The sequence below is a fragment of the Terrapene carolina genome, unplaced genomic scaffold, assembly GCF_002925995.2.
Source record: "Terrapene carolina triunguis isolate 2854851 unplaced genomic scaffold, T_m_triunguis-2.0 Scaffold96, whole genome shotgun sequence".
NCBI lineage: Eukaryota > Metazoa > Chordata > Testudines > Emydidae > Terrapene > Terrapene triunguis.
In genome coordinates, this window is record NW_020664447.1 from 35,326,745 (window position 1) to 35,349,627 (window position 22,883).

The window sequence follows — 22,883 nt, forward strand, 5'->3', positions numbered from 1 at the left end:
CTCGGGCAGCCCTTTTCGCGTGGCTGGGAGTGGGAGGAAGGAGGGGGCGGAGTCAGGGCGGGGTTGGGGCAGGGTTGGGGCTGGGGGTGGGAAATGGGCGGGGCCAGGGCCCCATGGAGGGTCCTCTTTTTTTATTTGTTAAATATGGTAACCCTACACCCTCCAACTTTGAAAGAGTGGCATTGCACCACTCAGGTTTGGCCCAGCTGCCCCTCCATCAGATGGAGGGGAGGCCGAGCCAAATTTGAGTGAGTGGCATTGTGACCTGTTCCAGGGGGTGGCAGTGCCAGTCAGGTTTGGCTCAGCCAAAAAGCAATCAGGCCACCGCTGGGCACCCCACTCAAACTCCACAGCCTGTGATTGTTCTTATAACTCCTGTGGGCCCTCGAGTGAACCATAGTGAGGCTCTAGCCACTTTACTGCTTCCTCCTGAATACTGAGGGGAGGAGGAGGGCATAACAACTCCACGCCTGGATGGGGGGAAATTAATGAGATCAAAACCACTGCTTTCACCTAAGGAGAAGAACCAACAACTTCAGCTTGTACGATCAACACACAAACTGCTACCTGCATAAAATTCCTACAGCCAAATCCCAAGCCTGTACTTCCTCCCCCACAACCCACCTACCACTTTCTACTGCACTGAGAGATTCAGGATGACTCTGAAAGAGCTGCTAGGCTTGCAGGTTGTGCAATTAACTGAGAAGTTCATTTGTTTGGTGTAGTTCATTAGCAGGAGGAAATATGTGGTGCTGAACGCTCCCTGTGTGTCCTCCTGCTGCTGCTGTTGCTGCAGGCCATTCCTGGAGACTGAGCGGCTGGCACCTGCTCAGCGCACAGAGGCTCATAGATCAGTGGGTCTCTAATCTGGAGAAATCACATGACACAGAATCTCCCATTGGGGCCAGGTTTTTCCTGGGGGGAAACGGAAAGGAAATGTCCCTTGCTAATTGCCATGGTCACAGATATCTAATAGCTGGTAAACTGCAGCCTTCTCCTTGACAGCAGCGATTCCTAATACAGGAAGCCATAGCACATACAAGGAAAGGCATCCATAGGGCAGATGCAGGGTGGAGAGAAGGCCTTCACATGCAGAGGTATTACCGAAATGAGGGAAGGCACAGTAAGTTCTCTTGGGGATTCCCAGGAGTGGGTGTGCCCTTCTCCCAGTCCTTCATGACGGTGTCTGCTGCTCTGTGGTTTACTTCCTCCCTGGCTCTCTACACAGTGGGCCTCTGCCAAGTGATAGCCAGTCGAACCTGGAACCTGGATTTTGGGTCCTAGGAGGCAGCAGGTGTTGATGGCACTGTAAGCTCCATCTTGCGCTTCAGGAAGGGTTATAATTCCACCTCCACAATATTTCTGGCCCTCCTCCTAGCACCCTCCCTGATCACATTGATTTCTTCCCGGTGAAGCAAAGGCCAGTCCCCCAGCAAGAGCCCCCTTAGTCAGAGCTGATAACAGTGGCAAGCTGAGGGTTAATATTTGTAAAATCACCTCCAGGACTAATTGGACTGAGCGGAGAAGACCCTACGTTGCACAATTGCTGTGTCATGCGAGAATAATAACCAGCGTCTAGATAAGCAAGAGGACAATGAGGAGCTCCCGGACACTGCTGCAGCAGGAATTATAAATAGTGCCGTAATTAAATGCTATGTTAGCAAGTTGATATAAACTTTAACCACTGGATTTTCACTGAATGTGGCTGGGAGCCTAATACCTGCAATATGTGGCAACCTAAACTGTTCACTGGGTCAGTTACCCATGAATGACAAGGCATATAGAGTTCTAACATTAATCTAAAAGGGGAAGCAAGTCTGACAGTTCCTCTAGGGATATTTATTCCCTGCATATGGCGTGTCTGAAATTGCTCCAGACCTTTCAAGCCAGCCTGACGGGCTGTCCCCCTTTTCTCGCATCAATCAGGCAGTCAGGCCAAACATCCTCTTCATATCCCCAAGCTGTCAGCTTACTGAGCACTCAAACCTTGTGTCCTAACTGGGCCATCTGCTTGACTGAGAAGAGGGAGACAGGAAAATCCCAACAGTCTGGAGTGCTCCGTCCAGTGTAGCTGCTGAAATCAGCCATCTCTGAGTAAATGAATGGCAGAGAACCCTGATGGAGATCTCAAACCCATGTTATTACTATTATTTATTTATGGTAGCAACCACTACAGGTGAGGCACTTTCCAGCCAGACAGGAAGACCCCTGTCCCGAAAAACTCACCATTTAAGGAAAGAGGCAAGTAATGAGAGATTGGGGCTAAGGGGAAACAATACATACTTTGTCCTTTCACTGTCCTTTCACTGTCCTTTCAGCATCACAACCACAACGGCCACTAAGAGAATTCCTTGTGGGTAGAGGCCTTGCGGATGAGCCCAGGGATGTTGCTCCATGCGTAGCGGGCAGCATGGCAGAAGGCATAGAGGCATTTATTGAGATGCTGACAATGGGGCAGTCAGCATAGGCGCCGACTCCGTGGGTGCTCTGGGGCTGGAGCACCCACGGGGAAAAATTAGTGGGTGCTCTGCACCCATTGGCAGCCAAGCTCCCCTCACCCCCCGCCCCACCTCCTCCTCCCTCGAGCATGCTGCGTCCTCCCGCTCCTCCACTTACCTCCCAGCACTTCCTGCCCGGCTGCTGTTTGGCGGTGTTAACACACTCCGGGAGGGAGTGGGGAGGAACGGGAACATGGCGCACTCAGGGGAGGAGGCGGGGCAAGGGTGGGGATTTGGGGAAGGAGTTGTAATAGGGGCAGGGAGGGGTGGAGTTGGGGCAGGAACTTTAGGGAGGGGGTTGGAATAGGGGCGGGGCCTCATGGAAGGGGTGGAGTGGGGGCAGGGGAGCAGGGGTGGGGGTCGAGCACCCATGGCAAAGAGGGGAAGTCGTCGCCTATGGCAGTCAGGGTGGAAATGTTGGCAGAGTGGAGGAGTGTTGGGCAGCTTGAAGTGAGATCAGCTTGGATAAGTAGGGAGGGCAGAGTTATAAAGAGCTTTCTAGGTGGTGATAAAAAGTTTGAATTTGATGTGCTAGCGGGTGAGGAGCCAGTGGGGGGCTTTAAAGAGGGCAGCGACATGATCAAATCAATGGGCAAGGAGATGACGACTTGCTGTGGCATTTTATATGGAGTGGAGAAAGGCAAAGTAAGCTTTGGGGAGGGCAGAGACAGAGATGTTGCTGTAACTAAGATGAGATTTAATGAAGGCCTGGACCAGAGAATTAGCTGTGTGAATGGAAAGAAAATGAGGGGTCTTGGCAGTACTGAGGAGGAGGAAGCAACATGATTTGGACGTAACCTAGATGCACGGGACAAGGGAAAGGGAGCAGCCAAAAATACCCCAGGTCATAGGCTGGAGTCGGAGGGTGGTGGTGTTGCAACAGTGACAGAGAGGGTGGAAGTGGCTCGAGTTTGGGAGAGAAGATAAGGAATCTGGCTTCTCCCATGTTAAATTCAAGTTGACAAAATACTCCAGAGGAGATGTGGGATGGGATGGGATGGGATGGAAGGGGCCTGGCTAGGACTGGAGAGCTAGATTTGTGAATTGTCTGCAGAAATTAGACAGAGGAAAGAAAGGCTCTTACTTCGAAGTGGCAGTTTGATTTTAAGGCAGCTCCATTGGCTTTTAAAGCCCTTAATGGAGAAGGGACTTGGCTACATCTGAGACTTCCTCCTTGAGCTGCTGCTTGATGGCAATGTGCATTGTTCGAACCCCACTCACCTTTCAGCTTTCCCCATCCCGCCTTGGCTCAGCAGGTGAAGGGCCGTTTGCAGAGGTGGTTCTGAGGGTGTGGAATTCCTGCCCTCGCTGCCTCTGCCTGGGCCTGTCCTTCCCCACGACACTAAACAGTGATAGAACAAACACTCCTCTGCAAAACAAAGTGTTCAAGTGTAGGGCCAGGTTGCAGCAGCCCCCTTTTAATGCCACCTTGGCTTTCTAATATCATAGTTGGTTTTATATGGTATGTTTTATGCCATTGTAATTATTATTCGTGCCAGATTCTGCTGTGTTACGCCAGTGTAATCTCAGAGCAGCCCAGGTTTACGCTAAGCTAAGCGTGAGCAGGATTTGGCCTGCACCCTGAGGCAGGGGGATTCTCTGTGGGCCAGCAGGTGCCTAAAGATGCAGATAAGGAAGTTACGCACATAACCTGCTTAGATTTTCTTGAAAATCCTACTAGGTGCCTATGTGCATCGTTAGGCTCCTAAATACCTGTGAAAACCTGGCCCTATAAGTCCAGGGGAACTCTTATCAGCCAAACCCTGATTATGGAAAATACAGAGGATCCCAGATTTTGGAAATGTCACCCCAAACCAGAATTCCAATTTCCTGAATTTCCACTATGTCCCCCCGCCAATTGGGTTTCACCTGTTCCAAACCTTGCCTCCTGTTTCAAGCTGGGAGGGGCTGCCTCCATGGTGAAAGTAGGGGGAGCCTTTCATCTCACTATATTGTTTCTTCTCTCTCCTCCCTTCTTCCCACCCCTTCTCCCAGAAATGGAAGATGAAAGGCAGTTTCATTCAGCATTTTGTCAGCGGCCTCTGCCTGGAAAACCAGTCCAGCAGGGTGGTGACCAACCCATGCCAATCGGATACACCCGGCCAACAGTGGGAGCTGCTACAAGCCACATGATGGTAGCCCGGAAACCTCTCTGTTTCTTTTTGCATGAGACTTTGGGAATGGAAGGGGTTAGGGTGGGGAGTAAAGGTTTATTATTTCTAACCCTAACGTTTCGATTGTGATCATCAGCAAGTCACCATTTCAGCTGAACATTCACTGCTTTTGAACTTTTAAGGAAGAAGTCAGGGGAGGGGGAATAAGAAGTGGCACGGAAATTGATCCATCCGTTTCTTCTCCGCTGTAACTGACATCCTCATACAACAGCAATCAGAGGTAGGAGAGGGCACAACCCACTAGCCGAATAGAGCTCAGAGCGACAAGTACTGACTAACAGCTCTCTCCTTTCTTTGCATTGAAATTTATGATCTTCAGTCCTGTGAATTCCGTGTAACCAGTGCTCTTGACAACGCTTCTACAAACTCTTGGTGGCTCCTGGGCTGCACTGGCTTTCCTCTGTAACATCTTGTGTTATTTTTGTGTGTTGTCTCGAACTGCTGCAATGAAGTTGCTTTGTGGAAAATGTAACATAACTAATGCATGGGTTGGGAGATGGGCAGTGGATCTTAGGGGCAGGGACTGTATTGGGACAGGGCCTAGCACACTGGGGCATCATTCGTAGTTGGTCTGCAGGCACTGCCATTGTACACATAATTTGTAAAATGGATGGGGAATGGACAGAAGAGGGGAAATGGACAGGGGGGCAACGGGGGAAGGTTTGTAGTTGTGCAGTGTTCCACTGGATCATGTCAAAGTCATTCCTTCCAGAGATTCTTTGTACAGCTTCCCATTTCCTATGGCAAATAGCCATGATGGTCAGGAAGGCTTCTGTGGTGAGATCTTAAAGAGGCCAATACCATGGCAGTAGGTGATAATCCAAACCCAACTCTCATTAACCGGTCAGATTGGTGTGCTTCATATGACTGAGCCCTAGGATAGGATGCAAGCTTATTATGAAATGCCAGTATCTGTGTAACAGCCCCTGCTCTTGTACCCTACACCCAGGGAACTGATGAAATAGCCAGGCTCTAGCCTGTGCATGTCCTTCCTCCCCCAGTGTTATTCTGCTATGAGTTGACCTGACATTCAGAAAATGATTGGCTAAACTCTGGGATATAGGAGGTTGCTGGAGGTTACTCTGAGACTGATAGATCTGATGCTACAACTGCTAGGAAATGTCCGTTAAGCCCCACCCTAAAGGCATTCCACGGCACTGCACTGACAGTGTGTGTTGGTGTATTCTGTGATGACAGGCCAAGCAATGTTGGGAGGGAGGGGTTGGAGGGAACCCGTATTGCTTCCTTCTGCCTTTCCTCGGCTGGGATGCACTAACAAAGAGAGAACGCAACCCCCTGGGTAATTACCGTGTTCTAACTGTAGGTTATGCCGAAGGAGCGCAGTGAAATAGCAACCTGTGCGTGCATGTGCTGCCCATGTGAATGCAGCCTGGGGTAACAGCTCTCCCTTTACTAACCTTCACCCTCTCTCAAAGACAGGCAGCTAAAAGATTTGAGGATTTTGCTGCTCTTCTTTCGTTAGCTCTTCCCAGCTGAGAAGACCAACTTTTTCACCCACCCACCTTCCCTTTTCTGAACCCACTCCCCATTCCATTAGTGCTCACACTAAGGCATTTCCTTGTGCTCTCTCTCACTTCTAAATGGGGATGCATACACTCCAAGTGTTTGGTGACTCACACCCCAACCCTTTCCATTTTCATCGATCATGCATAGGTGGAGAGGGAGCGCAAGAATTCACCCCTCTGCTATTGGCACAAAGGGGCTCTGATCACCACAATCTGCCATGCCTAACCCCTTCACTGCCAGACAGACACAGTGTGCTCATAAAGGCCTCCAGTTCTTCTTTTACTTAACTAAATATGGTGCGGAAAGACCTGGTACTGGGAATACTTGTGTATCCCAAGTTGTGAAGGACTTAGCAGAGCTGAGCCTTTCCCTTCTTCATCCAGGAGACCAAATGTCTCCTAAAGAAATAGCATCAGGATACAAATCCGTACATTGAGAACCATCTGTCTGTGTTACATACCTGAGGTTATCAAAATAGGGGAAACATTAAAAATGTAGTAGATATTTCTTACTTATGCTGTTTGCTTTCTACAAATAGAACAGCCCGTTTCACTTTCTGTTTCTAGCTAGTCCCTTTTTGTTTTCTGGGAACCCCCCAGTTGTGCATCGTGTTTGAGTTCCCAGAGTTGCAGGAGGTGGGTTACATCTGGAAAAAAAAACAAAATTGTTTTATTTGACAAGCCTATTAAACCCTTTGTATTGCTGTTGGATTTTGTAATCCTCACAACCACCACTAGAACCGGGCAAATATAGCAAAACAATGAGTGTGTTTCTTTAAATTCTAAACAGCTGTTTGCTTTGACCATATCTGTGTCTTCTTATTAATTCTCTATTCACAAATGATTTATTTGCACACTGTTTGGAGAATGGGAGCTCTTTGTACCTGTATCTGCATGTGAATAAGAGTACTCGTGAAAACAAGAGGATTCATCATTTACTGTTATTCTTCGGTTTAAAAAAAGAAGTTTGTCATCCAGACAGGTGGCAGAATCCGTACCTGAGCAGTAGAGTCTGAACTTTTGGGTTCTTTTCTGGCTCTGCCAAAGTGTGTGACTTTGAGCAAGTCACTTAATATCTCTACACTTCAGTTTCCATATTTTAAAAATGGGGAAGAAATACAGAACCTATTTCATATGGGTGCCATGTGAATGAATTCATTAGTGTTCATAAAGTGCTTTAAGATTCTCAGATGACAGGTGCTCAAGAGGTGCAAAGTGTTTATCCTTCATTAGCTTTTGTTTTGTTTTTCCAGCATATTGAAAACTGGAAGTCCTTGCTGGTTCAGGATAACATTCATTGGCTGATATTTCATTTCAGTGTAGCTAGCCATCTTGGTAATGTCCTTGGATGAATCTGGTGAGTGACATGTGTGGCGAATGAAAACTCAGGCGGCCATTCCCCACTCTCAGACGGGGCAAGTTCCATTTGGTGCAGCACTACCTGTATGGGAGGAGGGAGTGCTGGGCGGAGTCCAGGTGTAGTGCTACCTTCTCCTCCTGTGTCCTGCAGAGATGCTTCAGTGCCATGCAAGTGCACATCAGAAGGATGAAGAAGAGCAAGGGCAAGGTCTTAGGGACAGAGAAAGAGAGAATGAATACAGGGAGAAAGAGGAAGAGGCAGGGCCATCCTTAGGATTTATGGGGCCCTATGCTCCACCGAAGGTGGTCCCCAGCTGGTGCTGCTGACCCCAGTGTGTTGAGGGGGCACAGCCACCACCCCCACCCGCAGACCCCCAGAAACTTCCTCCCCCGCCCTCCCATTGCTGACACACACCGAGCTTCATATGCAGCAGACGCTGCGGCAGTGGCTCAAGGCAGGTTTCACGCTGTCACGTGGGGGTTGCATCTTGCCATAGCCCATGGCTCTCCTGCAGCCCCTCACCACTCCTGGCTCACCAGCTGCATTTTGACAGGAAGTACCAAGCAGTAATAACAACAACAATAATACAAGTGTATGTGTGCGCACGTGTGTGTGTGCGTGACAGTGTGTGTGTGTGTGTATGAGAGAGAGCCAGTGCGTGTGAGAGAGACAGTGTGTGTGACTGTGTGTTGGGGGACTGTGTGACAGAATGTGTGTGTGGGCAGTGTGAGACTGTGTGTGACTGTGTGTGTGTGAGAGAGAGAGAGTGTCTGTATTGGGGGACTGTGACTCGTGAGAGGCAGAGTGTATGTGTGTGTGTGTGTGTGTGTGTTAGGAAAGCTTCTCCTGTCCTGTCCCCAGCCCGGCCCCCACCAGAGACCAGGCGGCACAGGCAGGCAGGGTCCAGGGAGGGACTCCGCTCCGGGCAGCGGTGGGCTGCGCCGCTCTGAGCTCCCTGGGACTGGGGTGGCAGAGCCGGAGGCTGGATCCCTCAGCCAGTCGGCTGAGAAGTGAGGGAGGGAGGGGGCGGGGAGAAGCCCACCGGCTCAGCATGGGGGAGGGGCTGGAGAAGAGAGGATTCCAGCCGCGGCCAGCGAGGGGAATGGTGCCCCAAGTTTTTGAGTGCCCGACGCAGCCGCGAATGCTGCGTATGCCTAAGGATGGCACTGGGAAGAGGCAGCATGGGGAGAGGAGGCAGAGAGAACAGAAGGAGAGGAAATGATAGCAAATGAGAGGGGAAAACAAAGAGAGAGCGAGCGAGAGAACATGGAACAGACAGGCACTCTGAAAAAGAGATAAAGTCCTTCGCATCCCATCCCAGTCACAGGCAGGAGGCCCTACTTCCACAACAGCCAGTGGGGAGCAGGAGGAAGGGCAGAGAAATCTAACTTACCTGGCTGACAAAACTAAAATGAAGAAAGATTGAGAGGAAGAAGAGCAGGAAGTGGCTGGTAATTTCTGTGTGTTCAAATGCTTCCAGACTGCAGCTTTTTGTCAAAATATTTCCTAGGGGGACCCCCTGAGCTTCCCTATTTTCCCAGCCTGCAGGTTAAGATTCCTTGCTAGCAGCTTATTCACACCCCTGAGTGACATATGTTATGCCAACATAAGTGTTAGTCTGTCCATAGCCTTACGTGTGAGAAAGAGAGAGAAGCGCTGTCTTCCTTGCAGTTCCCTTTTAAGAATTTGTCTGGTAACTCCATTGGGGGCTAAAGCCAGCTCTAACTTCACCTCCTCAAACAAAACAATTGCATAGGGTTCCTCTTTGTGATGAGACCCTCTGAAGAAATGTTGCTACTGGCTCTGTGTATTGAGCCCTGTGCAGGGCCGGCACCAGCTTAACAAGCAGGTGCTTGGGGTGACCAAGGGAGAGGGGCGGCACCTGCGGCAATTCGGGGGCGGCAGGTCCCTCACTCCCTCTAGGAGCGAAGGACCTGCCACTGAACTGCCGCCGCCGATCGCGGCTTTTTTTACCCCCCCCCCAATTGCCGCCGCCGATCGCGATCACGGCTTTCCCCCCCCCTCCCCCCCAGAGTGCTACTTCTTTCCCTTTCAAACGAACCAGCCATCTTCCCAAAGCAGTTGAGGACTTCTCTAAATCTGTTATAAATGTATTCCCTGATAGATCTTACATGAGGGATATGATCAGCACCCTTTCCACACAGGGTGCTGCTTCTGCTAGTCCAATTCCATTAGTGCCATATCTTGAAGCCCTTTCTCAGTCAAAGCTCCCCCTGACTTCAATGGGAGCTTTGGCTGGTAAAAACTGAGTAAAGACCTCACAGTTTGGCCCTCACTTTGTACAAACAAACAATCAAAACAAGTAGTGACTGGTTGTTGTTTTGCCTATTGACTTTGGACAGACATCTAGACTATGAGGAAGAGCTTTCAGATTAATAGAAGAGAATGTCCTTAAGAAAGCTCTTATTAAATCAGATCATCCAGTGTAATTTCATGTGTGGGGTGATTAGAGTTTATTTAACAGGAGCTGAAACCACAGCTGTACAGAAATCAATTTCTTTCACTTGGTTAAAAAGTTTTCTTTGCCAAATGTAGTTTATGTGAAACACAGGTTTGTTTTTCCTTTTCTTAACCAAAGCATGTGCCAGAACTTGTCTATTTAAATGCCTGGAATAAAATCCACTTTGAAACAAGCGTTCAGCCTCTTTATTTTCTTTGCTTTCCATAAAGCAGGGGTTCCTTCTCTGCTCCTCTTGCTGTTTAGCTACGTTCTGGCACTTTTAACTGCTCCTCCGCAGATGCATCCCAGAATCCTTTGCCCGGAGTCCCAGGGCACTTCAAAAGAAACACTGCAGGAGTTGACTTAGCGATTTATAGGGTGCTCCTGGCAACTAAAGAGAACTAGGAGTATTTGTGGCACCTTAGAGACTAACAAATTTATTTGAGCATAAGCTTTCATGGGCTAAAACCCACTTCATCAGATGCATGCAGTGGAAAATACTTATTTTTCTCCTGCTGATAATAGCTCGCCTAATAGCTACCTTAATCAATTATTCTTGTTACAATTGGTATGGCAACACCCATTTTTTCATATTCTCTGTGTATATATATATAGCTTCCTACTGTATTTTCTACTGCATGCATCTGATGAAGTGGGTTTTAGCCCACAAAAGCTTATGCTCAAATAAATTTGTTAGTCTCTAAGGTGCCACAAATACTCCTGTTCTTTTTGCTGATACAGACTAAGACGGCTACCACTCTAAAGAAAACTAGTCACAAATAGCGTAGCAAGTCCCTTTTAACAGGCTAGGGAAGAGAGAGAGCATCCTTTCTTTCCTGTAGCACAGAAGAAGTTGTGGAGAACAGTTAACATTAAGATACTACATCAGCAAAAACCTTCCATGTACCATATTTTTGCAGAGCCTCTCCTCCTTAGACTGTCTCCCCTTGCCACCCAGATCCTCCCACCTAAGGCTATGAGCCTCCCCTTACCAGGCCATCCTTCTGCCCGTGGTTTGGGGGAGGGGAGACATCACTTACCCCTGTGGATCTGCTTAGAGACATACATTAGCTGCTCAGGCCTTTTCATGCAGTTTGATTCCCCAGTTTCTTACAGAAGTAATTTTATAGGATTCCTCTTCCCATCACCAGCTTCCCTGAATGGCTCAGCCAGTGCTTCCATTTTGAAATTTTGGGTTTAGAATCAGGGCTTAATCAGAGCTGCCTGTTGCTACACCTGGGTGGTTCTGGCCCTATGTCAATGGTGGAAGTGACTGCCTGAAAGAGGGAACTGTTCTCATGCTTCCCTGGAACTCAGCAGAGGTGAGAAGACCCAGCAGTCCCCTCTCAGGCTGGCAGGTATTACATCTTGTATTTGATATTACACAGGTGTGTTGAACAGGAAATGAAGGTGTTTTGAAATGCAATGGGAACTCCAGGATATTAGCCCAACTCCTCCACATGTGTCCTGAGCTCTGCAAGCGCCTTAGAACCCAGGAAGCTGAGCAAACATTCACTGAGCCTGAAGGGTTTTAACAGGCCCTATCCAAGGAAACAGGCATGGCTTTCCCAAGGGCCAAACTGGCTGTGTCTGAGCTGGGGAATGAGGGAGGATGGTTCTCTCCTCCTTGTAGAGAAGGGTTAGGCACATAGACCACTGTAGCACAGGCACTGCTGGCAATGGAGTATTGCTCCTGTACCAGCTTCCCCACCCCAGAGTGGGAGGGCTCTGCTCCACTCCACTTTTGTAAGGCCCCTTAGGGATGTTATACCTGTGACCCAAGTTAGAACATGCTGGGGCTGGGCAGGCAGAGAATCAAGGGGCTGTACCTGGTTCCCTGGCAGCCTTCACCCTACTGCTGCACTGAGTGGAGTCTGGGCACAGGAGAGAATCAAGCTCATTGTCACTTTTCTGACAAATTAATCCATAGGCATCTGTATCTTACCAGCAAGTAAGTAGTGTGGCCACAACAGCTGAGAAACTAAGGCTTGGTCTACACTTACCCCCCAATTCGAACTAAGGTACGCAACTTCAGCTACGTGAATAACGTAGCTGAAGTTCGAAGTACCTTAGTTCGAACTTACCTCGGTCCACACGCGGCAGGCAGGCTCCCCCATCGACGCCGCGGTACTCCTCTCGTATAGCTGGAGTACCGCAGTCGACGTCGATCACTTCCTGGTTTGACTTATCGCGTCCAGACAAGACGCGATAAGTCGAACCCAGAACTTCGATTCCCAGCCGCCGAACTAGCAGCTGTGTGTAGACATACCCTAAGAGTGAGACAACCTCCTTCCTACACTGGAAATTACTCTGGGAAACATTCAAAGTAGCACTTGGTAACCGGCAAATCTTTGGGTCAGAACTGTCCCTCTGAATGGCATCTGTGATTTCTGCTTGGGATATGCTTGGTACTGTATAATGCAAAAAAGCAGAATAAACCCAACTCCGTCAATATCCCTCTGTGCAGTCACCATGGGAGAAAAGACAACAAAATAATCCACCCGGGGAGTTGGGGGGGGAAACTGTTTAATAACTATTTCAATGGATACCAGCTGCTATGGTTAACATTTCCATGGAAACCAGTGCAAAACACTTACTGCCATCTGACACTGAGCTAAGCCAGTATAAATACAGACTGTATCTACTTGCACATGAGCTGACCTGGGCATAAAGGGATCCTCTCATAAAATTAACAAAAATGAGTGACCAGGGCATAATTTTTCCTCCAACCTAAAAACACATACATACAAATCCCTCTCACCTTTTTGCTGACTCCAGTCCCTAGGGCTTTCTCTCCACTTGCTCTTCCCAAGGCCTCTTTTCCCCACCACCACTTGGAGGCTGGTTTCTCCAGCCACCAGGGTTCCCTCAGGTCCCCACACCCTTCTCATTAGGCTCCTGAGTCTTTTCCAACCTCAGTTTGGCAGCAGGATCTCAGTGAGGGCCCTCTTTCTAAGTGCCCGAGGCTTTCCTCCACCTCACTTCGACTGCTGGCTGGCCCATGACTTCTCTTGTTCTTAGTGCTGTCTTGTGCTCTCACAGCCTTTGTTCCAACCTCCTGATATTCTCACTCTTCAGATCAGCTGCTGGCACATTGATTCATTTGTCCTCCATGCTGTCTTAGGTTACGACAGGTGTCTCTCCAGCCTCATGAGTCATTCCTGACTTCGCACAGCTTTTCCCTAGTCCTGCTTCTCTCTTCTATCTGTCCCACTCATCTGTTCCTTCAATAGCTGGGTTACCAAAATTGGTCATCTGATAAACCAACCCTACTTGCAATGAATGACTTAAAATGTGAGCATAAATCTATCAGTGTAATATTGGGGAATCCTCTTAAGTTTCAAGAAAATAGGACAATTGCATAAGAAGTACAGAGGACCAGATAACTTGTATCACAGTGCTTGATCTTTTGCAAAATTATTGCTCAAATACAAGATAAAGCGTTTCCTATCTAGTCTTGACTCCAGGTGTACGGCAGGCGGTTAGACACCCTGCTGCATACACAAGCATTTACTGTAAGCCTCCATTATGTTTTCCCTATTTTTGAAGGGTTTTTTTAAATTTTGCCCTAGCTAAAAGCATGTTGCAAGTGAGCAATCTAGTGTGGTGGGCTCCCACTTTGTGGGCTAGTAAAGAAAACATGTACCAGAGTCCCAGGTGATATGGATGAAGGAGGATGCTGACCACAGAGAAACTGACTCTTGAGGGTAGTCACTTGTTGGCATCATTTGATTAAAGGGGAAACCCCTAAGAGGAAGTCATTGAATGGATCGATTTATGGATAATACAGAGATCTGCACATAGCCCTTTAAGAGAGCAATATGCACGCTGCGCAGTATAGGGAGGGCCTTGATTTTTATTGTATTTCTGTTCCTGAGGTAACTTTAAAATGTGAATGGTTTTTCTGTGGCAGACTCGGGGACTTGCAGCACCGTCAATCACATGGCTAATGATTGTCCTGTTGTCTGCTGTCGCAGAAAAATTACATGGCCCACAGGCTTTAGCTTGTCTGTGTCTATAGTGCTGACCACAGTGCTTCCAGCACCTGCTATAAAGCCTGCTTGCTGTAGAAGGCAAATACCAGTGGTTGTCTCAAACAAGGCTGCAAGAGAAAGTGCTGACCCCTGGCATTAGAAAATGAGTGAAGGGCAAGGTGGGGGAGGTAATACCTTTTTAGTGGACCAACTTCTGTTAGGGAAAGAGACAAGCAAGCTTACACAGAGCTCTACTTCAACGAAAAGTAACAGATTTTGTATTCTCTTCACATGGGCATCTGGGACAAAGGCTATTTTTCTTCCTGCTTTGGGTGAAGCTTTGGGGAGAATGCAGGTCTGCCCCCAGTGGTCATTAGTCAGTCTCCGGTGGACTAAAACCACAGCACTAATAAATATACCTTGGGGAACAACCAAGCTTTTGCAGGGCAACAGACTGCTGGACTTGCTCAGCTTGACAGTTGGCTACTTGGCTTTGCCTCTCCATCTGACACTGAACAGTTTTAAGATGGTCTCCTGGAGCAGATCCCAGCATGCAGCTGCATCATAGCCCTCTGAGATGCAAGACATGCTGCTCCCAGTTGTTCATCAAGGTTATCTGCCTGGCGTACCTAAGAATCTTTTTAAATTGGGTTTGGAACCATATTATTAAGCCAAAGTAGGTGTGTGTGTTAGGGCTGGGGTTAAATATTTTGGTTGAGAAATGCAGATTTGGGTTGACTGAACTAGTTCTTGAATTTTTGTCAATTTTTAGTGAATTGTTTTGGTTGAAATGAAAAAGATGGGAAATGTCAACGTGAATAGCTTTGGAAACGTTTTGATTTTTCAGGCTAGATTCACAAGGGGATTAAGGTGCTCTTCACAAAACAGAGGAGGCAGTGACGGTAGTGTGCCTCCCCCTTCCCCTGCCCCCTTAAGAGAATAGACCAGTGGTTAGACCTCTCACCTGGGGTGTGGAGATTCCAATTCCAGTTCGGGAGCAGATACTGGAACCAGGTCTCCTCCCTGCCCACCCAAGTGCCTGAACCACCAGATTACTCTGGAGAAGGGGGTCACCACCATCTCCTCCCCTCTGGCTAGTCATTCTAGCTCTGCTTTCCCTTGGCTTTTGTCAAGAAGGTTTAAAATGCCAAAAATAAAACGTTTCATTTTGCAGTAGAAAAAAAATATTTTGGTTTGACCCGAAACAAAAATTTTCTGACTTTTTTGATTAGCCAAAAATTTCAAAAAAGATCGTTTTTGGTTCCACCTGAACTCTAGGCTAACAGAAAAATCAGTTATTCACCCAGCTGTAGTGTGTATGTGTAGTGTGTATGTACACACACTCATCCATACAAACTCCCACCTACACAGCCTTGGAAAATTCTACTCACTTGCTTTTGATTATTATAGATTATCATGGAAAAGGGCAGGCATGTAAATCTTGTTCCCGGGCTGGTAAATGTTCTTGGCAATTTTGTACAGCTATATAGGTGCACACAGAGTCCACACTGAAAGATAACTGTGCTACAGCAGAATCTGTCATAGAAATGAAACAGCACCTAGCATATGGCTGGCATTGTACAAATAGTAAATAGAGAAGCAGCTTATGCAACCCTCACAATGGTGTCTGAGTGCCTTAGAACCAGCAATTAACAGCAGAGGTACCAACCAGTAGAGACAGATTTACATTTATTATTTGTATTGCTGTAGTGGCTGGGACCCCATTGTGCTAGGTGCTGTGCAGACAGAACAAGAAGACAGTCTCTGTCCCAAAGAGCTCACAATCTAAGCATAAGACAAGAGACAACAGATCAAAAATACATTTATTTCTATGGTATGAATCACTTTGTGAGGCTCTGAAACAAAGCAATGGTCAAGTGAGTGCATGCATGTCATTTTTATATAGTGGTCAAGACCTTTGTCTTCTATCTCATTGGAAAGACTGCACCTTGACTAGCACGGCACCCCTAACACCAGGCTGGGACACACGAGCTTCCCCTGCTGACTAGCCGGTACCACTTCTTGGAGTACCTGGGGTTTGCCTTGGAGGTCTCCCATCCAAGTACTGGCTTGTGCAATCTGAGAGTATCAATCCAGAAATATTAATGGCTGAAAAGGATGTTAAAAATTTGACAGCTGTAGCTGTGTACAAAACCATGCTGAAGTGTTTACCCTTTGCATAAAATTACAAAGCACAAGCATTCAAGTTGGTTCTTTCAGAGCCCCTCTCAAATGACTTAAAGTGTTTAATGCAGGAATTATTAGCTTGCTTAAACACACTATTGCATGCTTTGGGTTGTTTATTTTAAATGTAGCGGCTGTATGTTATAATGCCATTGAAAAAGACAACCCAACTATGTCCTTCTAATTATCCCAAGTTAAAGTGTCATCTCTGTTTTCTGTTTAGGTAGATGAAAGCAATGTTCAGGGAGCTCCATTTATTACCAGAGCATTTTTCAAGGCAAGCAGTTGCTGGAAGCTTTTTCCCTCCTAAGCAATCTAAATGCTAAATAGAGCTTTAAAATAATTACTATACATAAGACAAGGAGTCATTTTCCCCCCTGCAAAACACCTGATGCTCATTAGCAACATTTAATGTGTCACACATCACCTCTGTGTAAACGAAACTTTCTTGGCTTCTGTTTGCCAGGCATCTGTGAAATTCTGAACCTTTCTTGAATTGCTAGGAAAGTCACTTGGGCACCAACCTTTACTCTTCAAAGAAAGGCTGTTTGAAAATGTTCATTTCCTCCAAATTGTCTTGTATTTTGTCTCCCAGCCCTGCTCTTATTCATCAAAGTTAATTATTTTTAGTGAAAGGTGCCAGATTGACTTGGAGCCCAATTCATCCTGGTGCCAGAGATGAACTCAGTGCAAGGGGGTGGATCTCCCCTTTCATAGGCCAGTATAGACACAGGTTTGGGCACTGGGGGCTGCCCTAATATGCACCTGGCTGCCTGTGGCCACCATGGGCTGTTGTGGCTGCCAGGAATAGCCAGAGTGCAGCAATACTTTGATCATGTCTCCTTTCCTCGGGAATGCCTCTAACACACTCCCTGCAGGTGGGACTACTGTGGAGTTGAGGCAGAGCTGTTATTTGGCTCTATCCCAGCCAGGCAGCCCCCTATATCAGGGAACATCCCCAGGAGATGGCTCCGCTGGCTGCGCCGTGAGATCATAGGGCAATCATAATTCAGGCCCCCTGTTGTAATAATGGAATCCATTAATAGGGAAAAGGGCTCTCTGAGGAATTCAGGAATCTCGTCCTGTAAAACAGACATGGCACAAGTAGCACCAATGCAAACTTCCTCGTGCTGCCCTGCAAATTACCCCAGCCATGATCCAATGGTGAGAGAGTAATTTGATGTCTGTACTAAGATGACCAAGAATTATGTCAGTTAGCCCTGGTGACACCTGTTCATCAGGAACAAGGACTAAAACTACCACCAAACAGGTATCAGCCTATACCAGATTTGAACTGGATACCTAAAGGTAAAAGAAACTATGTTCTGTTATCAACCCCTCCAGCTATGCAGTGCCACTTCCAAATAGGAGGAGAATTCATTTCCACTGTAGGCTCTCTGCAAAACAAAATCTGACTGTCAAAACCCACATCCACACCCCCTTTCTGTTTACATGTCAGCAACTCAAAATGCTTCTCTAAACAGGAAGAACTGGTGTGGTGTGAAGAACAGTCTGTGACTGACATTGCAACACCTCATCAAAAATTAGAGCTGCAGTTGCCCTAGATCTTCTCCTTTTGCAGATTGTAACATTCATCAGGGCTCGTAACCAGTCCTCCTCAGGTGCACCCAGAATCCCTTAGACATGTTCTCTGAGTATTTCCAGGGACACCACAGAGAATAAATGTATTGGCTCAAGGAGCACTTCTCAGGAAGAACCAGGTTGTAAGTGGCTGAGGCAGTTGCTCCAGTAGAAGACCAGAGACAAGGGTTGAGATTGTGAACTTCCTACCATGGCTACTATTGATGACCTACATGGTTGGAGAGCATGATCCGAGGTTCAGGACCACAGCTGTAGATAAATTACAGTAAGACCTCCTTAGGGACACACTATGTTGCAATAAATATATACCCACACCCTTTTCAATAATTGGACATAAAACTTAGAGGAAAACATCTACACTGACCTGTGCATTACCTGAATAACCCATATTGGGGTGAATTCACAACTGGTGTGAGATTTTGATGGCGCTTTGCCACCAATCATAACATGGAGGACCAATTTTTTTCAAAGGGATCACAGAGTTCTGCCTCCAGTTGTACGAATGCAGCTTTTCACACACAAAGTCTTGTACACACATTTTTAAAGCGTAAGTACTTACACACTCAAGTGACAGAATTTACATGTGCAAAACCCATCACTTGCATGTACCATCATGCTCAACGTGCACAGGCAGGTGTTCATGTACAAAATTGTCCACTATACAAGCAAAGGGCAGAGTTTCAAAATATGGGCTTCCAGAAGTTCCATCCTAATATGTATATCCTAAAGCCCCTGCATGCAGCACACTGAAGTTCAGTTGTGGTAGCCTGGAAGTACAAATCACCAAAGCTTCACTAAACTGAAGAGGCTTTTCATTCCTCTGTGTTTACCAGGGACAAAGAAAGGCTAAAACTGCCCTGGGTGGATCAAAAATAGAGTCTTGACTGCTCCTGCTAAAAAGTAATGCTTTGCACTTCTAGACCATCTTGTGTCTAATGCTCTCAAAGGGCATTACTAATCAAGTCTCCACTCCCCCTGTGACATAGGACATTATTTTTATCCCCTCCTATGGATAGGAAAACTGAAAAACAGAGTTTGTGACTTGCCTGAGGTCACATAGCATGTCTGTGGAAGAACTGGGAATAGAACCTAGATCATTTGGCTTCAAGTCATATCACGAGCCATGCTCCTTCCATATATCTTCATGTACCACTCTCCAAAGGTTTATTTAGTTGAGTAAAGTGTGCTTGATTACCCGGGGGCAAGGCATTGAAACAAAGTAGTTGTGGTTTTCATCCTAGTCTAGATACTCCATGAGATGGCTGAAGCTTTTATCTGAATCAGTTGAGTTCATGGGACACTTCTGTTATCTTGCATTCCCATAACTGTGTTTGTAATGCTACCATCTGTAACCTTCAAACAAGTTCAGAATCTCCACATATTACTGTCTCAATAATAAAAACCCAGAGCTCCAGCGCTTGCTCACATGGGGGTGGGGAGGAACTGCTGGAGAAAGATGTAGGAAGGTGGAGTGGGTACTGACAAAAACAACGCAAAAGATGTATGTGTGTGTGTGTGGTGGTGGTGGGGTGTATATTCACGGCTTCTTTCATAGGCCAGGGCCCATGTCAGCTGATCTGTTAAATCATGTCTTAATCTACCCCTACTTCTAGCAGTATAAAGAAAGGGAAACAGCAGTAGAGGTGCAATGTGTTTCCTAGCAATGAGCAAATGATCAAACAGACTCAGAAAGCTGGAAATCTTTAAAAGGTTTTAAGATGCAGATCAATTTTCTCTGTGCTTTCACTTCTAAGTGGGCAAGATGCATATCTCTGAGTCTCACCATTCATTACATGGACCCAGATGATGTTTCCATAACAGAGTTTAAATTCCCTAGACATAGGAGTCAAAATATTAGCAACAAGCAACTGCCAAAGCCCAGCCAATTCCAGCTGGAGAGAACTTGAGAGAGTGCAAGTATTAAACTTCAAAGAGCCATGAATTCCTTTTAATTAATTGCCTTTAGTTTGCTGGACAGAAAACTGAACTGCCACATTAATAGCGCAGACACTTTAAAAACCACTTAATGCCACTTATCTGTGGTACCACTTACAGTACTATTGAAGACTTGAGGGAGGGAGGGATTATTTTTTGTCTTTCTCCGGCCTATTAGCAAATGCTACTTGATCTCTAACTGCACCCACTCAATTAGTGATCACATTGGCCCCAATGCTCCCGTTCACCACCTGATGCAGAAAGAAATCAAACCAGTGGAAAAACTATGAGGAAAATGAGCAGAGAAGAGGCAGCTACATCATGTGCAATAATTCTGCTTTACTCCCACCAAACGTATCTATGCACTTTATTGCCTCTGTGAAACATCTGTGGAAGCCATCAGTCTAGTGAAAAATGGAGGAACGGCCAGGGAGTGTCAGGCAGGAAAAGTCACTTTAAGGGCTATGTCCCCACCTAAGTGGCTCATATGAAGTAACAAGGATTAGTTAATGCAGGGGTGGCCAACCTGAGCCTGAGAAGGAGCCAGAATTTACCCATGTACATTGCCAAAGAGCAACAGTAATACATCAGCAGCCCCCCATCAGCTCCCCCGCTCCCAGTGCCTCCCGCCCACTAGCAGCCCCGCCAATCAGCACCTCCCCCTCCCTCCCCGCACCTCCTGATCAGCTGTTTTGGGGCCTGCAAGAGGCTGGGAGGGGGGAGGAGCGAGGTCATGGCAGGTTCAGGGGAGGGTGCGGGAAGGGGTGGAGTGGGGGCAGGGCCTGTGGCAAAGCCAGGGGTTGAGCAGTGAGCACCCTGCTGGCACGTTGGAAAGTTGACACCTGTAGCTCCAGCCCCGGAATCAGTGCCTATACAAGGAGCCACATATTAACTTCTGAAGAGACCCATGTGGCTCTGGAGCCACAGGTTGGCCACCCCTGAGTTAATGCTACTCAGGCCTGGTGGTGGCCTGCTAATCAACAGCAGCGATGCCATTCTGTGTGTGATAGGAATTGAACCGAACCCAAAGAACAGTCCTGGGTGCTTAGAGTTTGGGGCAAGGTTTCTTGGCCATTCCTATTTCTTCCCTGCTTGCACTGCAGAGCTCAGTGCACACAGCAGCCACACACACACACATGGGGAAGTGCTGTGTTTGTTCTCCAGGTGTTTTTGCTTTGGATAGAAACATAAGGACCACGGCATAGAATAGCGGGTTTACTTTAGATTATGCGGATAGTGCAGGAGGTGGCATGATGGGACTGACTAGAATATGTACTATCTTCATATTGCTAGGTAAACCCCTGCTGATGCTCTAGCAATGAGCTGGGATATGAAGTATAGCTTGTTGTATTTGTATGTGTCAGACTCAAACTGAGCACGATTAAAAAGAAGAAAGAGCGCCTACAAACTGGAGTAGTGCCCAAAACTCAGCCAGCTAACCTGGTCACACAAGCATAATTCAGATCACAGTAATGAGAGCACTAATTGCTGATGCCCCATGTTTCCTTGTGACATCTCCAGATGGGCCTTTAATTAACTTCAGTGATTTTCAGCTATAGTGCAGGTGAAATGATTAACGGGTCATGATAAAAGCTGTCACTCATAATATGCAAAACCAAACATTTCCGCTCAGGACAAGTGATAAATCCACTTCTTCGGTGTTCGATCAAACAGTAGCTACTACTATTCATCCAATGCTAAATAAAATTACAGCAGACAAGACATTGTGTGAAAAAACTTAATAGGACTGGTAGCAATACTTTAAAATCAATTTCTATTTCAAGTGATCATTCTTAGACTAGCTGTAGGAAGTAAAAATATGTATTTTATAAAGATGCACTGAGGTCAGAATTTTCATATCTTGCTTAAAGTTAGGCATCTGAATAAGTGGATTTTCCGAGAGGATAAGCACCCACAGTTCCCACTGTTACTAGTCTCAGCAGAAGTGAACGTGCTCTTACATTAGTTAGTGACACTGCAGGAAAAGATCCTGCAAAAACAGCAAGATTGAGAAACCAGATATCTTTATGCTTCCACCAGTCTACTGGGGCAGCAGACCCTGCAATCGTGGGCTCCAACAAATACAACAATGGCTCCATAATGGTTGAGGAAACTAGAGCCTGAAATTACATTACATTTGTATCCCAGCAACCACTGCCTTTCATTGTCTATCAGAGTTTTCTTGATGGGCTATTGGATTGCATTTATTTGTCCAGCAAGGCTCTGAGTGTGATTGTACTGCAGAGATTTGTGCTGGACCTGAAACGTTATAATTTAATGTGGATTATAAGCAAGGCCCTTCATTTTCATTTTGTTCAAAATGTCTAGGGAATTTCAGTGAAAAATTAAATGGATGAAAATTGGTGCAAAAAATTAACCAGCATTTTTGGGTAAATATTGAGGGGGGAGGACAAAAAAAAAGTAACAAATAGAGAAAAAATAAAAGTTTAGTACTGTGGTTTATTTATTTAACTGTATTTAGCTGCCTAATACACAGCACCACTAGATGGTACCCAAACATATTGGAGTCCTGTGATACTGTAACAAATAATTTAATGTGGTTTGCTGTTGGAACTTAAATTGAACATACAAACACTGCATGCCCCCTATGAGTTCATGAAACATTATCTCTAAGCCCCCTTACAAATAAAACTTTTATTTTTTAATATACCAACAGTAAACTGTTGACTTGATATAAGGTGCTTCAGTATAAATTCCACAAGTCCTAGGTAGCATAGGCTCCAAACTTTGGCTGAAAAGCAGTAACAGCTAATAGCTTGCACCATACCAGGGACATTTTTGGTAAAAATCAGTAATAACTGAAAACAAAGGCCTTGATTATAAGTAACTGATATACTTTATTCTAATTCAAAATGGCTGAAGACAGAAGTATTAATTTTTTCTGGTTTCACAGTAATTTTGCTTGTCAGAAGATTCCATGTTCAGTGCCCATGTTGCTAGTAGCATTATAGAAATGGTCTCTGTGTAGCTCTAGTTAATGAGGTGATGCAAGTGCTGTTTATAAAATTAGGTTGTGCCTTTTTTGCTTCCTTGTGATGTGTAAAGAAGGTTGGAAAGCTATTTTTAATTTTTCTGCTCCCCCCCCCCCCCCACCTTAGAACTGTCAGGAATGGTCCAGCATGATGTTGCTGGAGGTTTTCTTGTGGTG

The 22,883-nt window shown here is 46.4% G+C and overlaps 1 protein-coding gene across 1 annotated transcript in view; it reads left to right on the plus strand.

The window, feature by feature from the left end:
• Positions 1-6,185, plus strand: part of GALNT16 (polypeptide N-acetylgalactosaminyltransferase 16) — a 114,720-nt gene extending 108,535 nt beyond the window's left edge. Inside the window, exon 15 of the mRNA XM_026651423.2 lies at positions 4,494-6,185. Coding sequence (XP_026507208.1) covers positions 4,494-4,631 — 138 coding nt within the window. The 3' untranslated portion in view covers positions 4,632-6,185. The remainder of the gene's footprint in view (positions 1-4,493) is intronic.
• The last annotated feature ends 16,698 nt before the right edge of the window (positions 6,186-22,883 follow it).